Source organism: Anastrepha obliqua, chromosome 3 (genome assembly GCF_027943255.1).
Source record: "Anastrepha obliqua isolate idAnaObli1 chromosome 3, idAnaObli1_1.0, whole genome shotgun sequence".
Classification (NCBI taxonomy): domain Eukaryota; kingdom Metazoa; phylum Arthropoda; class Insecta; order Diptera; family Tephritidae; genus Anastrepha; species Anastrepha obliqua.
The window spans coordinates 137,646,053-137,663,662 of NC_072894.1; the positions used below are offsets into that span (position 1 = coordinate 137,646,053).

At 35.4% G+C, this 17,610-nt stretch overlaps 1 protein-coding gene across 9 annotated transcripts in view; it reads right to left on the reverse strand.

Annotated features, from left to right (window-relative positions):
- The window catches only part of LOC129240140 (neuronal membrane glycoprotein M6-a), a 110,580-nt gene that overhangs the window by 21,628 nt on the left and 71,342 nt on the right, over positions 1-17,610 (reverse strand). The window contains exons 1-2 of one of the 9 annotated variants that reach the window (XM_054875696.1): positions 16,102-16,120; positions 13,675-14,102 (exon numbers count right to left, since the gene is read on the reverse strand). The exons of 1 other annotated variant lie outside the window; for it this stretch is intronic. In XM_054875696.1, the coding sequence (XP_054731671.1) occupies positions 13,675-13,891 (217 nt within the window). In that variant the 5' untranslated portion in view covers positions 13,892-14,102; positions 16,102-16,120. 7 more of the 9 variants (XM_054875694.1, XM_054875691.1, XM_054875693.1 and 4 more) reach the window with 7 other exon arrangements.

A 17,610-nucleotide genomic window follows, 5' to 3' on the forward strand; every position in this document is an offset into this window, starting at 1 on the left:
AGTATCAGCTGTGGGATTTAAATGAGTATAAAATAAAGCTTCTCATCGACTGATGGCATTGTAATAAACAAATACAATGTAATTAATGGTAAAATATTGCGCACAAAATGAACATTTGTGATGGACATAATTTAATGCAAATTGGCGAAAAGCACTTACACATTTGCACATAAACAATGCGACTGCACACATGCAAAAGTGAACAAATAATGACAGATGAACATATTTTTCTGGTGGACAATTAACAGAGTCATTATCGGTAGGCGACGCACAACATATTCGATTGTAGTTTGTCGCTGAAGTGTAGTAAATATTGGCTAAAGCCATCAAGTGTCAAATGCAGTCATTTTATGGCTTTCGCTGTTCATGGAAAACTTTAATAGCACTGTCATTTAATTTTTTTCTGTAAAAAGAGCTGCATACATATGTATGTACGTGCGTAAAACACATCATTGCACTTCGCTCAAGCTTTTTCGGTATTTTTAAATTGGCAATTAGCAGTTTACTCCATCACAAATTCGGTCACTAATGTACAAACGATTAGCAAACGATGAACGGCATATGAAACATCAAATTTACAGCAAATACCACCTTACTTCAATTAAGACTGACTTTGATGTTATTTGCGAACTGCTGTGTGCAGTGCAATTGCTCGCTCGTTTGGGGTGCAGAAATTATCAGTAGCCATTATCGGCGGCTACAGGCTAGCGCCGGCTTTATATTGGTATTGCGATTGCTCCTGCAACTGCCGCTTCAGCTATTACTTTCGCCTGTAATGTTATTGTCAGTGTTACTGTTGTTGTTGCTGCCAACCATGACTTGGCTGTTGATTGTTATCGGTAATAGGACATTATTTAATAGGCGGTCTAGGCGGCCCGGGTGGTCCAATCCACCAATTTCGGTACGGTTGATTTATTCTGGGTGTGTGGCTGGTTACCAAGAGTAAATACTTGCATAAGTACGTCTAGGGGCATAGAAATAGGAACACGTAATTTTTATTTTTTTGGTTTGAAACAATTTTCTTAGTTTATGTGTACTTAAGCTAACTTTTAGTACGTTTATGCTTCATTTTGATGCAATTTTACCTGATATGGGCAAATTCAATCCATATGCATAAACAATTTTTTTTAGATTATGTTAAAATGTTTACTCGAGTTAAAAGTGTGCAACGGTGGAAATTTTCTATCGTGTTAAAATTCGACTCGTGCTAATATTTTAACTCGTATTACGATTCTGGTGTTGAGCTTAGCAGTTAATCAGCTGTTCAAAGTAGAAATAAAAAAATAGCAAAAGTGATTTTCATACAAAATAGAGCAAAAAAAAAAGAGAGCAATATCTGCCACTAATATTAACTATTTTCAGTTTCCAACTGGAGTTAAAGATTAGCTGATTATGGTTATTCGGGGTACTTCCAGACATTTGTTAATATTTCCTGCGATGGATGGTGAGGTAAAAATAAAAAATAAAAAAATGTTGGTAATTCGAATTCGGTCTGTGATGGACCCATACCTGTGAATAATTGAAAAAAAAAACTGAGAATACCAGAAAAATAATTTTTGAGTCTGGCTTCCGAATATCAAACTTCGGTTTCTGTTACGTCACTAACAGAGGGAAATATAATTTTGTTAAAATTTTGAGTCTTTTCTTTCGAATCTTTAAGAATAATTATTGCTTTTTCATAATTTTAATATAAATTAGAGTAAGAAAAATTTTTACGGAGCCTTTGAGTCATTTTAATTAAAATATAATGATTAATAATAGCATAGAAATCACACCAGAGCAGTGGTAGTAAAACGGAGCCAGTCACTAATTAGGATTATTTCAACAGAAATACTCAAGCACTTCAACAAAAACAACAACAGCAGCATAGATCAAAAATAAAAAATCAAGTTCAAAAGTGAATATTATTTATTTATTTATATTATTTTCTTATGTTTTTATGAATTCATATCAAACGCCTTGTCGACGTAAAACAGGCGAAATCAAAGTTCAAAAGCGGCAAAAGTTTTATATTATATAATTTGGTGCTTTTCGTTGCATAACATCAAAATTTATGACTTAAACGGAAAACCAGAAAAAAGTTTTTTTTGTCGACCTGTATTATGATTGCTACGCATCGCATTGAAGGATTTGAAAGTAGCTCATTCTGTTCAAGTTAATTCTATTATTTTACAACCAGACTTACAACCAATTCTCAGAAATTAAACTTTAGGTCTCTTCTTTTCGCCAAGCGTTAGCAAGTGGCGCATACTTGCTAGTGGCGAATCTTATCGATAAGAGTCAAGTTAGTCGAGCAGAGAAATCACGAATAGAAGAGGCCTTTTGAAAACTTTTTAGATAGTAATATATTAAAAAAAAGACATTAGTAATCTTCAAGTAGATATTTTCGTCAAATAATAATAAAAAAACATTTGCCAAAAAAGTTGCCTTAAAACTGAAAAATTGTATGCGAGAGTTCAGTTCATAGGTGCCTATTTTAATGATTAGAAGTGTACCTAACATCGGTAAGTATGTTCAAACATACCTATACTTATATTCTTGCACATACATTTGTGCAAAAGGCCTTTGCATATAACCTCAAAATAATATTTACTTGTCGATTCGTCAAAAGGTTTTACGCTCTATTGGCACAGTGGGAATGGTAAACGTAATGGTAATAGTTGTGTTAACGGCTGGAGCAGCGCTCTTTATACGCGACAGAGCAACCAAAGCAGAGTTGAGGGCAACAGCAGTATCAGTATATGTATCTGATTTCATGGTGACGGTGAGAGAATTTGAACGGCACATAAACCAGTAATGTCAGCCTGTTAGAGTATTGATTCCAAAGTAATTGCGGGCATAGCAGCAGCAGGTGATTGTTGTCTTGTATGCAATTTCACACTTTAACTTTTTGCATAAACATATGTACATACAAACATTTTCATGCACAAGGCGGAGAGAACCTGCGCTACTGGTAAACAATTTAATTCAGAAGTAGGTTTCTTAGCGCTAAATTGAACCCGTTTCGTAGGCAAACATTTTTCGTCTATTGAAGTTTGTAGAAAATTTATAAAATGTACATATGTATGTATATGTTTTAGTAAAATTTAAAAATATTCCTTGTCAGAGAATTGATTGTATTGTAATTTGTTGTTGGAAATTACTTGAATGCTCCAATGAACAGCAAGTGGGAATTGGCGTGAATTTATTTTTGTTACTATAATGGTATGATTTACTTCCTTTCAAATAAAAAAAAATAGCATTTTTAATATACTATTTAAATTTTGAAAATATAGAAATACTCATTTTGACAAAGTTTGAAACTCTGCTTGTATGGTTTTTGTTGTTATGTGAACTATATTTTTATATAGTGGTGTGTTCATAATTTTGTCAGAAATCGTAGGGGTATGAATTAATAGCAGTTAGAGTAATTTAAGGTTAGGTTGGGTTAGTTTTAATTTGTTGTCATCGCAAAATTGCATTATTTTATAGAAACAGAGGCTAGTGAAAAATTATCCAAAAGGGATACAAAAGTAACTACTTGTAACATCATTATTTCTGAACAATTGAAAAAGATTGGAACCTTGATACAAATACCCTTACCACAGATAATTTCGATGACATTTAGTGGAGCATAGAACTAAGCAAAGCTTAGTAAAAAAAAATTTACACAAATTTTACTCAACACGAACAAACGCAAATAATTATGAAAGATGATGTTTCTAGGATCAACTTGGAGAGAGTCTGATTTTTTTTACGGAGGGATAAAGTTGTAAAATTTTATTTCGACAAAGTTCGAATAGCTTATCGAAAATACTATGTATTAATAAAATTTTTGTCCTCAGACTTCTAAATATAATAGAATTTAAAGAAGAGTTTTTTGTGGTACATTTTAACTCTCCTTCTCGAAACTAAATGGGTATTTGTAGGTATCGATCACAATGGAAATTGTGAAATTTACAATTCCCAGAGAACGCTCTGTACAAATATCTGTCTCTTCATAAGAGTACATCGATTCGAAATGGTTTAAATGCGAGAGAGAGGCATTATCCAAATCGAGGGAAACAGATAATTTTATTTCAGATATCAGCATATCACTCGGTGTGCTCTCGTGGTTTTTTTTTCATTTAACCCTCTTCAAAAATCGTGTAACATTAGGAAGCCTAATTGACTGCCAGAAATGGTCTTTATTTTACTTTTAAAGCAATAAAACATTTCTGATATTTCCGACATTCATTTGCAGCCTACAGAGCCTGACACTTACTCATGTATATTCAGTCATACATACATACAGACATATATCTGTTTTTGTTTATCTATCAACTCACACATTCGCTGCTTGTTTTCTTGTTGGCTTTTATATTTGCTTATTTGTCAGTCTGTATGTCTTGCTCTATTCCCATCTCGGTGCACTGATGGTATCAACATCAATATATTTAAGTATTCAATGCATATACGGTATATTTATGTATAAGTGTATGTATGTATACACATTTCGACGTGTCGCAAAACGGAAGGAAATCAATTGTGTGCGAACTCGTTTTGAAGTTTGCAATGGCAGACAGACAAATGGGCTGAATTGCTGCATTGCCAACTTCCCCTCTAACAGTACTCGTACTCACTGTAATCACACTTTGGGTATAAAAAATGTGAGAATGTAATCGCACTGTGTTACCCGCGCGTTCCTATTCCATTGAAGCATATCAATAATGAGCATGGCAGTATTGAAAATATCTGAAGAGCGATTCCTAGCTGATGCACAATGGAAAGGTTGAGTGTTTCTCTGAAGGTGGGTGCTGCTTGGGTGATGCTTTCAGCTAAAGTTGTTGTTGCTATTTCTATGCAAGCTTAATTGTGTATTTTCGTCGTTTTGCTCGTTTCTGTACATCTGAGTCTGTCTGTCTATAGTTCTATTTGTTTGTTTGTTTGCTTCGTTTACTTGAGCTGTCGTTGTTGTTTGGTTTCTCAGGTTTCTTTGTTTGGGCGTAATGTTGTAGGCGGTTTTAATGATTGTTCTGGGAATTATTTGCGGTTACCTCCTTAAAATGTCCTTACTCTGTACGTCTGACTCAATCTTCTACTTATACATTTACTTACTCCTGCTGGGCATTATTAAGTGATCCAAATCAGTCTTGTTGTTCTGTAAGTACGTATACGTTTTGAGAGAATATTTATTATTAATGTTTACTCACATTGGGTTTGGCCCAAGATAAAGTTCTTTGCCAGGTTTGCGGCTTTGCGGAGATTAATCTATACAATTCTTTGATTACAAATTGCATGCGATGAAGCATATTTGAATATAGGTATAGAGTTCAGTTGTGATACTTAGGAGGTTAGGGTGGCACTTATAGACTGGCACTTATAGGTGCACTTTTTTCGAAAATTTTGGAATTTGTAATAAAAAAAATAAAGAATGTAAATGTAATAAATAGTGAAGTAAACATGAAGTTTTTTTAATTAATGGACTAATCCGAGTAGAATGCAGCTCTTGCAAGTCGAAGACATATTCACTAAAGTTTTGTGGCTCTAAGCCCATTAGTGATATGGTGCTAAAAATCTGACAAAGTACTCAAATTCATTACAAGCCTTCAATTATAGGTAGTGCACTAATGAAAGCTAGGTTAGGTTGGGTTAAGTGGTAGCGGCTGTACACTATGAACCACTTTCAGGCTCCTAGCGCGTAGGGAGCTTGTTTTTGTAAAATGGTAAATCTGCTTCAGGATAGAGTAGGACAGTGGCGTAGAAGGTGCACAATGACTCAAAAATAAAATAAATAAATAATTGGCGCGTACACTTCTGTTAGATGTTTGTTTTTGTTTTGTTTTTTTCATGAGGAGTTTTTTCATGGCAGAAATACACTTGGAGTTTTACCATTGGCTGCCGAGGGGCGACCGCTATTAGAAAAAGAGATGTGCGACATTTCAGGGTTACCTTAGTGGTTTCCAGCTACTTTGGGGGAAGTTTTATTGCCGCCTGGCTAACAGTGAAAATGTAGATATAATCCCCAGGCAATCCATCACACTGTACTAGTGTCCCGGTTTTATTACTGCCATCAGTTCAGTCTTAAAAGCACTGCAGTAGTCGGGGAGTCGAAAGCTGAAGGAGATCGCCAGATGCTTCGAATGTACTTAGTCCTGCCATAAGTTCTGTTATAAGTCATTTAGCTATTGCAGGACGCACAATTTCCATTGATATTGACGTCGATGGTCGAACCAAAGATTGTTTGAGACTCTCCAAATTTCTATGAGGTCTTCCACAGGCCATGCCTCCAATTCTGCTCATAAACTGCAGATTGAAAATCTTCTGCGGCTATGAACCAAAGAATATTGTTTTTTAGCCATTGGTGGAAGGGAATCTTGCTTGAAGATCCTACGCTCTCCATTGAAGAGAGTACTGCTCAACCGCTTCACCACGCCTTCTAAGACGTCTTCTTGGTACACTTTTGCGCTGGTCTTAACACCTTTTTGCAGAAATGAAGAGAGGTCACGCCTTTGCACTCACACTACGGAGGCTGGATGGTGGCCACACTGAACACTTGGAACAACACTTTGTGCCTCTTTAGAAGTTTTAGCATGGATTTTGTCGTTGTGCTTATTAAAAACTTCAACAGTGAACATTTTCTCATTTGTGAAAAAAATATTTTCTCGGCCGTTCACCGCGTGACCGAAGAAGCTGCTTGTATCTGTCGAGTCTAATTTTCTTCAAGCGCGTTGTCAAAAGATGAGCAGTTGAGCGACGGAAGGTTTTTATGCGGAGATCATCTCTAATTAGTGTTGTCATGGATCTGGTCGATACATTCATTTCCCTGGACATGTTTTTCCGCTTTCTAAAGGGATTTCTGAGAATTCTGTCTCGAATGGCTTTTATGACTGTACTGGTTCGAACTATGCGAGGACGACCACTTCTTTTTCTGTCAGTCACTTCAGACGTTTGGAAAAAGCGATTGATAGTGCGGTAAACAAACAAAATAACGGAACTTTTTTCAGCGAATTTGTTCTCGCTGTATGCGTTGTAAAATTTGTCACAGAATTTATGGCAAGATTAAGTATGCATAAATGTTCATAAGTAAGTATTGTATTTGTAAATGTGTAATCATTCATTTAAATAGTTGTGTATGTAGGCAAGTATTTGCAATAGTATTAATTATGCACATAATTAGGTATATAAATACCTACGTATGTATGTACATATGTACCACGCACTTCAATAATTTGCATTTCCCTGGTGCGTAAATTAATTTATTGACGTGCGGTGTTATGGATGGCTTTACATTGTGGCAAAACTTGTGTGTAAAATTGAAACGAATTTTTTCACAAATAATTGCAATAATTTCATTAATTAGACGCAATTTTAGTCATTAAATATGGAATAAATTTCAAATGCGTTAAGCGGGCAATTTAAATAGCGGACAAACAATTGGCAAATGCAAAAAAATGTATATACAGTAGAAACCCGATACTTGCACGCCTCGATGCTTGCGACACAATTTTTTTTTCATTGCATAATCAGTACTTGCAACATTAGGCATTTTTTAGCTCGATACTCGAAACATTTTTTCATTGCCTTTCTTTTTTGCTATTTTTACGTTGTGTTTTTGAGAATAAGGCTCGAGGAAGTATCGCCAATGTCATTCTGGTAGTGACAAATTCTGAATTAAATTCAGCTGATTGAATTTAGGGGAAGTATCGTTTTACTTTCTCAGCCTTAACTTTTGCATAGTAGGGTCTCATAATCTCAAAGAGAAAATTTGCGCTGCTTACAATAAAAGAAAATGCTGAGATTTTGAACAAATTAAATGCGGGAATTCCCATAAATGCAATAGTTAAAAACTTTCACGGGCACAGAGCAGCAATAACTCGTTAAAAAAAAAAAAAGAAAGTGTGTGGTAGTTCACGGAACCCGCACGATTGAAGTGAAACTTCTTTTATCAACAAATCAATAATTTAACTATTATTTCAATATAATGCATGCAGAAGTCATGGAAAGCATGGAATGGAATTTTATTAAACAGAATTATTTATTTATTTTAATATAAAAAGAAATGAATTTATTGTACTCAATTACATTTGGTTCTCGGCATTGTCATTATCATTATTGGATTCGTTTTCCAAAAATGAAACAAGGGCTTTATGGTAACTGAAATACGTAAAAAATGATCTACATTCTAATCTATCAAGGTATCGATGAAATACTGCATCAATGGTAGTTCCGCATCTTGTTGTTGGTACTACAAATTATCACTTATCGTACAACCGGAGGATTCACTGTCACGGTGTTCAACAGTAGCTCTTAATTTTTTACGCTCCAAATACTCACGTTGCCGTTCAGCACCTGTTTTCGGTTTCCGTTTTTGTTGATTTGATGCCATATTTAACAGAAATCAATCAACAAAACAAAATATGTTTGTAAGATTTGCTCAAAACTACACACACACTCTATGACGCGTCTCGCGTTACTAATATAATATTGTGTTTGGGATAACTGTCAACTGTTTCCACCGAAATGCGTTCGCAAAGTGTATGGTCTTTGGTATGGTAAACAGATTTATGATACATTATTTTGCGGTGACAGCACAGCGCGATAGCCCAGCGGCTAGCAATGTGGGCTTCCGATCCGAAATCCTTGGTTCGAATCACAAGAAAATTTTTTTTTTTTTTTTTTTTATGCATTTATTTCATTTTGTTTTATGATATGTTTATGAGCAGATTTTTTTCATGGCAGAAATACACTCGGAGGTTTGCCATTGCCTGCCGAGGGGCGACCGCTATTAGAAAAATGTTTTCATTAATTTTGCTTTCACCGAGATTCGAACCAACGACCTCTCTGTGAATTCCGAATGGTGATCACGCACCAACCCACTCGGCTACGGCGGCCGTCAATCAAATGTCATATTTACAAATTACATTCGATAAGAATGCAATAATAAACGACCGCATTACATTCACGACGACACGCCACGCCAGTCTTTTAACAGATGGCGCTGGCATAGCGTGAGTTTTACGTAGTTTAGCGTAGTTTTACTCCTCACAGCGTTTCATCCACGCCACGCTTTTAACAGATGGCGCTGGCGTAGCGTCACATATCGATGAAACGCTATGGTTTTACTCCTCACAGCGTTTCATCCTTCGAGACAAAAGAAGTTTCACTTCAAAAATTACATTGCATAAAGAAATTTGCTATGCGATCTGAATCCGGTGCAGGTAAAAGGAAAACTCTTAAGATTTCTGAGTTTTTGACAATGCAAAAGGCGTTGTTCAATTGGTTTGCGGATCAAAGAGCCAAAATCTTACCAATTACAAGTGAGAGATGCTAAAAGAGAAAGTCAAGTTGATACATGCCAAAGTTCAGGGAAAGCCTTGAGGCTTCCACGCTAGCAAGGGTTGGTTGTAGGCAAACTTTAAAAAGAGGCATGGAATATGATGGCTAAAAATTTGCAGAGAAAAATTATCCAATAAGAGTGACTCCATCGACCAATTTTTGGGCAAATTTAGCAAGACAATTGTAGATTTAAGTTTAACAAAAGCGCAGATATACAATATCAGTCTGGCTTATTTTGGAGGCGCTTAGTTTAGGTTGAGTTTTTGTGGCAGTCGATTTAAAATAGCCAACTTACGTAGGCTATGTAGGTCCGTTGTGACCTTCGAGATGTTCTCTCTTGAGAGTTTGTGCAATTCTCTCGACCTTTTCTTATCTATTTGCTGCCAAATTAGCCTGGTAATTTCTTCTCTCCATGACCTTTTGGCCTCTTGGAGAATATTATTATTTTCCCTTAATTTGCAAGTTGCCATTGCCTCTATTTCAAGTAGCGCAAGATAAGTAAGTACCCTTTTTAGCTAGCTCATCGGCCTTGCAATTTCCTTGAATATCTTTATGTCTCAGAACCCATGTGAGACTGACTTTGAAGACGGTACTAATAACATTTAAAGCTGCCAGGCATTCTTGAGTAACCTTTGATCTTAGTATAACTGCCTCCATTGATTTGATGGTCGCCTGGCTATTCGAGAGGATATTTATCATTTTTTGTTACGGCGTTTGTGTTAAGGTACACAGTTACCTCCTTTATGGCTAAGATTTCTGCCTGGTAGAATCGAGAATTTATTTAATTTCAAATGAAACTTAACGCATTAAAGTGTATTTAATTAATATAACAAAAACCAATAAACTTGGATTGCTGTTAGTAAAAAAACTATTTTATTTTATATGGGGAAAAACACCTCAGTACTTGCGATAAACTCGAAACTGGCAAGAATCGAGTTTCTACTGTATAAATAAATATAAAATGAGTCACAAAAAAATGCACTAAAGAAGCATTACCAAAGCCATTTATTTATGTATACGTAAAATAGATAAATTCTATTATTTAATTAAATTTTGTGTAAATTTAGTTGCCAAAGAGTTTGAAAAAAAATTATAATTTCTATAAATCTCCATTAAATTTTAATATTTAAATATTTGCAAATACAATTAAATTGTAAATTGACTGTCAATTAAAATTTTCCACAAATTATCTTAAAATAGCAATTAAAGAATTAAGCTTCAACTGACCGCCCAATATTAAATTACCAAAACTATTAGTTAAAATATCCTCATACATATGTATGTACATCTTTAACAAGCGCAAGAACACTTGTACCAATATTAACAAGTGCCCCAATTATGCAAACTGATATCTGTCTGTATGTGGGTGTGCATTTATGTATAGCTAACCGTAGCAGAAGTGCGAGTAGATGTTTGCAATTTGAGTTATTTAATATGCAGATTTATCCAACTGCGTTTTTAGAGCACAGAAGTGTGCACAAACACACATATAAACTTTGCTTACTTATGCAAGCACTTAAACAAATGCTTAATGCGAATCTTCAACTTTACACTTTTGCATAAGTGGGTACTTAGAACACTTATAAAATACACTAAGTAGCTGTGTGTGTATGTGCTTGTGCATCTGTGTGTGCTTATTTGTTTTCAATGTAATTCAATCTCACTGACAAACAACACATAATTGACCCTTAAGTTCAACAATGGACCAAGTTAAGCAATTATAAGTCAACTAATGTCGGCAATTGTGAAGACTAATTGTGGGTGATTTCATTGAGTTCTACTGCCGTTGTCTACTAATGAAGTAAAATTTATCATTAGAATTGGGTAGCTATAAAACAAACTGGCAAAGTGATGACTACAGGCACAGCATACAAAGTATAAACAGAATCAAATGGCTGAGCGAATTGCGTCGGGAGGAGCGATGCCGTCGGTTGATATTCGCCGCACTATGTCGCCCAGTTAAACAGAGCCAAAACGAAATTCGCATCAAAGAGATGGGAAAAGATGAATCGCCAAATTTTTCGATTAATTCAAATTATTCAAAGTTGTAGGTAGGTAGGTACGTGAAATGGTTGAATTGCCGGTCTGGCACTCCTCTAGTAGCACTAAAGCGCCGATTTGATACCATTATGAGACCTCCAACAGGCAGATATCTACAACCAGCCAGAGCTGTTGATATAATGGAGGAGATTTATTGGATTCAGGTTGGCACACTGCCCCAGGCTGTCGAAGAAAGGAGCTCCCAGTGATCTTAATCGTCCAGTTGCAAGACCCGAACATTTACAGAGAAAATGCTCTAAAGTCTTCTTCTCTGTGAGTTTTGGCTTCGACCACGATTCAGAACAATAGACTTCCATTCCTTAATCAAACCAGTCTAACCTTGGACTTGAGGACGTCAAAGGTCGTTAGAGAATTTGCTGTTGCCGATGCTGTTTATCTGCCATTGGATGCCCCTTTGTTGGTTTTCGTTGCTAAAAGCAGCGCTCAACACGTCTTCGATGACGAGAAGAAAGAGAATTGTTGACAGGATGCAGCCTTGTCGTACGTCACTCAGCATGTGAAAAGGGTCCGACAGTTTTCCTTTATGAAGAACGTAGCGTTATAAGTGCAACAAGTTTTTCAGGGATACCTCTTCCCTCAGTGCAGCCCTGATGCGAGTAAATGTGGCACTTATATTACTTTTATGTACTACGAATGTATTGTTACATAATTTTTCCTGCCACTAATTTTTGATATTTGGTGAGGTCTTGAATTTGTATTGTGATTACTGAGCGTCTCTGGGAAAACGCTGAGAACAGAATGCATAAGATAGAATAGAGGTAAAATAATTTCAAGAAAATAAACTAGCATTAATCTCATAATCGAAATATGTTCGTAGTTGCCCTTAAAAACTTTAGAGAGATTTGTGACGGCTTGAGGAAACAACTTGATGTTATCTAAAATACTAATTTAAGTGAATAATTTTCACTTAAGTACATACATATTTATAAAACGTTTGACAAACATCGCTGAATATATTCGATGATACTAAATCTTTTCTAAAATATTACTTCCTCTGACTAATATGCATTTTTTGCCAACATATTCGCTGAATCACTGAGCCAAAACCATTGAACTTTTTTCTCACAGTGCAAATAAAATAATTAACAAATTGTATTAATGCGTGCTCATACCACAGGCCACACACTAGCAGCTGTTGTTGTAGAATAGCTTGAGCGCCAATGCACCTAACCGATCGCTTGATTAATTTCCACAAGTGACTCAATATACAAATACACGCAATATGAGTGAACATACGATTCAATGGTGGAACCAATGGAACTGATGCACATTGGAGCAAATTTTACAAGGAGCTTATTATGTTTGTATGTAAGTATGTGTGCATGTTTTTGGTATTTTGGTATTTTGGTATACAATGCTTAGAAATACAGTAATTTTACATTCGGGGAGTACACACAAGCACATGAAATGTATTATATTGGTTATGATTGTATGGAAAGCGATAACTAGTGTGATGATAAGATATGGGAAGGGGTATGTAGGTCTATCGTAATTGGGCATAGTAAAGTGGGGAAACTGTTTGAAAAAATATGCTGATAAGAAAAAACAACGAAAATAAGTGGAAAGTAAATGTATGGGGATATTGAATGAGGACAATAAGGTGGAAAAAATTTAGTATAAGTAAAGTAAGTAAAAAAAGTGGGGGAAACTACGATAAACTAGCTTTTCGGGAAATTTATGTATGTACTTGTATAAACTACTGTAGTTTGGATTTTACGTTTGGGAAAATAATAAAAAACAATGCGCCTAATAAGATATCAGATGTACTTAATATATATATGTACATACATACATACACACGTATGCATGCATTTATGTTTATTCCACATACAAAATAGCTTTCTTTATAGAGCAAAACGCAAATTAACCTATTAATGCGGCATTAAATTCTTAAAACAAAAACAAAGTCAAAGAAGTGGTGCATAGCCAAATGCTCGCACTGGCTATAACCACGGCGTTTACGGGCAAAAAAGCAGTGATTTGATAAAGTGGGCCAACAGAAGGTCGAAAGCACAGTAATAACAGTAAAAAAAAAAGAAAAAAAAAAACGCATATATACACACAGAAATTGCAAAGTGTAAAATATTAGCACAATTTTGCATTTCATACCAACGTGTCATATTACGAACTCGTGAATTGCACACTTTCAAATTACACAACTTCCAGCAAAACAAAAAATAAAAAATGAAAAAAAAACCATACGCATTTGGGCCATAAGAAGTGTCCATTTTGTCAATTCTAGCAACAATTTATTAAGCATCAAAATCTTGTTGGTGCTATTTATTCGTGTATGAATGAAATGGCTTTTGGGTTTACCTTCATCGCCGCCGCGCTCAGTGTAACGGTCCAATGAGTGATCTGAGCGATAGGTGCTTCGTCGACGATTATGTATCGCCGTGCCCCCATTATAAGGATTGTTGTTGTAGGCACGCGTTAGTACGCCATCATCTTCGAAATTTGTCTCGAGTAGAATCTCTTCGCGAGGATCACGTATGCGATCACGTTGATTTAACGATTTGGTAGGTGACGGCATATTAAGTATGCTTTTGTAGTAGTTATTATTTATGTATAGTAAAATAATAACAAGAAGTCGGCGTGGATCTTTGGTATATTTAATAGTATGCTAAATGCAGTCGTAGAAGTAATACTTTTGAGTGTTTTTTTTTTCGGAAAGTAGCTGTTATTTCCGTCGTTAGCTGAATATTTCGGGATAGTAAATTGTTATTTTAGTGGCACAAACGTTGCTAAAATGAAAGAAAAACGCATTTTCGTTAGCAGAGCTTTGTTTTTTTTTTGCTGGGGTTTTTGCGTGCTTCAATACACAGTGCGCAGTGAGTGCAATTAATTGGCCAGATGAAGAAAGGTGTAGCGCTACTTTTAGCTGTATTAAATTTATTATAACTCAATAAAGCAGAATAAGTAAATTTTTATATTTTAGTTTATATTTAATCAGTAAATAATATTATTTAATGGTATTCATATTTTTTAAGTGCTTATTTTCGTCACGATCGAATAATAACGATAAAATAAATATAATTTCAATATACACGCGACCGACGCTTGTAATTTGTTATGTAATATGAAATTTTGAAAGCATTCACTTTTTTCGTATTATAAGCACAATTTTATACGCAATCGGTACTTGCAATTTTTTGTTGTTCGTTTTTATATACTTATGCTTATTAAATTTTCTTGCTTTAGTATTTTTTTAGGCTCTTTTCTGCTGTTTTTTTAATAAAAACAAGAAAACAAAACACTTTTTCAAAACCATATCCATTTATGGATTTGTGCGTCTTCGTTTCGTGAGCAATTTATCTCTCGCCTCGGACCAGTGGGTTGGCCGCTAAGATCGTGTGATATTACACCGTTGGACTTTTATTTGTGGGGTATGTAAAGTAGTCTAAATGCTTTGTGGATAAACCAGCTTGAGGCATTGTAAGCCAACATTGCTAAAGTTATACACGAGATACCGATTGAAGGTCTCCAATGAGTCATTCAAAATTGGTGCTTACGGATGGCCGAATTACGGCCAACATTTGAAAGGGTTTACCTTTAAAAAATAATTGTCAAAAATAGTAAAGATTGCCCAATTAATTTGAGTTTTCCTAGTATAATTTCAATTTTAAATCCAATACCACTAAAATTATCACCCTTTGTACGATTTTAATCTACAATTTCTCGTCTATTTAAGTAGATTTTTAGTTATATGATTTTTTTTTATAATTTTGAGCTTAGCAAAAAATATTCAGTTTATTTATTAGGAGTTTCAACAACAAATTGGTTTCCTATATTTTTTCAAGTCAACGACAATTAACCGAATTAAACCTTGATTTTATTCAAAAGAGTCCCGAACTTCAAAATAGGCAATGCAAAGCGTTTTTACTTGATGAAAATATACTATCCTATTGAGCAAGGGTTGCCAAAGAAGTGATGGAGACACTTAGGTAATTGGAAGCCACTGCCGACATATTCACTTGCCCAAATGAAACCCTCTGCAATCCCTTTTCAATCCAATCCATAACCTTATTCTGAATACTCCATTTCAGCCACTGTATTTTTTATACACTTTCGTCTTATGAGCGCAATTTTATTTTAGTATTTCTTAAATATTTGTGGTTGACTTCTGCTTAATTATTTCTTTATTCCTTTTATTGCTCAGAACGTATTATTTTTTTTTTCAATTTTATTCTACTTAAATGACTGCATTTCCTCTATTAACACCGAAAACGCGGTCACAGTTTCTTTTATGATTCATCGTCAATTGTGTTTAATCGAACGTAACGTCATCGCACCGCTATACGTCACGTTTCATTTGCAATTACAAAAGAAACTAAAAAGAAGAAACAAATATGCTGCATTGCACTATTTCTTGGCATCGTAAAAAAAACACAGCATTCCGTGCAAACTGCACTTTGTGTCCGGCAAAATAATAAGAAAAAATAGAAGCACTTGAACCGACTAACAAACACACAATTGTATTACGTTTTTTTTGTTTTTTGTACGAATGCTATGTTGACAAGCGCCCGACAATAGCAACAACCAACTGATATTACCAACCAAACAACAACGAAAGCGACGGCAATTGCGACAACAGCAACTTGTTGCTTTCGATTCGTTTGCGCTTCACTTTCAAACTGATTCGCCATTACTTGCTATGTGTATAAAAACGAAACGAAACGAAACGAAGTGAGCGGCTCAGTTGATTATTACCTTTTTTTATTTTTTTAATTTATTTATCATTACTTTTTTGATACTATTTTTTTAACATAACAGCAAATACCGTCCCTTGATGCCTTGCTCTTACTCATATCAATAGTATCGTGAGCAAACCTGTAGCCAGTTTAACTGACCCTATATACAAGTACAATTTAGACTACTCTGTTATATTCTCGTGCGCTCTTTGTTCCCTCGCAGTAGAATACTTCTTTGGATATAATACATAATTACATACGTGTTTGACTACCACTCACCTAATTGAAAAACAACAAATTAAAGCTGCAATAAGTCAATACATATTCGTACATAAGTACATATGCCCTCTACGTAGAATGGAGCGTCAGTTAATGTTGTTGAGTAACCAAGTGCTCCAACATGCTCATTCGTTCTAAGTTCAATTGCTTTTCACACTCACTCTACCTCTTTTCCCCAACAGTGCATTGGTACTCGTAAAAGTATCCATACAGAAGAGGCAGCCAAATAAGCAGCTGATCAGCAATGTAGACGTTTTTGTTTGATAATGTTTGTTTGTTAATGCTTGCTGCTCTCAAACTGGTTTGTTGAACTTGGTTAAAGGAACGAGTGTTATACGTAACTTTTGTTTTTTGTTTTGTTATCACGTGGCTCTCTATTCTTCGCTCCATTTTCTACCGAAACATCGCTTACTCATCTCATCTTCATTTTGAATTACATTGAATTAACTTCTGAAGTCAATTATTTAATTTAAACGATCGCGTACTGAGACCTTAGGTTAAGCGCCGATTGACAATTAAATATTAAAGAAATTGAAAGCAATTGAACAAATGGGTGAATTCTGTTCGTAGGAGTTAAGTTCGAGCGCAAAGGTGGCGTTACAATTACCAACCTATGGGCAACACTGTAGTCATCTAGAAGTGACATAGCATAATGTCGTAGTCATATCCGTAACCGTATAGATCAATTGAATTTTAGTTTTTCGCTGTAACCATAACCCCTATATTAATGAATAAATGACTCATTTTACCTTTTCTTTAGTTTTTGCACTTCGAAATGCACAAATAAATTATAACATATGGAAATATCTGCTACTTATGCCCATGGCACCAATAATTGATAAACCGTAATATTACGGTTAAGGTTATGGCGTTATGATATGACACCTCTACTTTGGGCCTAATATATGGGCGAACATGAGGGAGATAGACGAATCTTAATAAAGGGTTTTCCACTAACAGGTGTTATTTAAATATATAAACGGCTATCGGTAGGTAGGTAGGTAGGTAAGATGGCAAGAGTACCCCAGGTACGCTTCAAGTAGCACTTACGTACCGTTTTGATACCATAAAGTGGACCAGTACCTGTGAAAGGATTAAGGGAGGAGATGAGACCGTCTACAGCCATCCAGTGCTGTTGATGTAGCGGAGGAGAGAAAAAGGATCTAGGCTGGAGAATTCCGTCAAGTCATCCCCAAAGGGGACGCTGAGGAATCTCAAGCGCCTAGCCGCCAAAGCCGGACAACCGCAGAGAAAGTGTTCCACAGTCTCTTTCTCTGTAGGA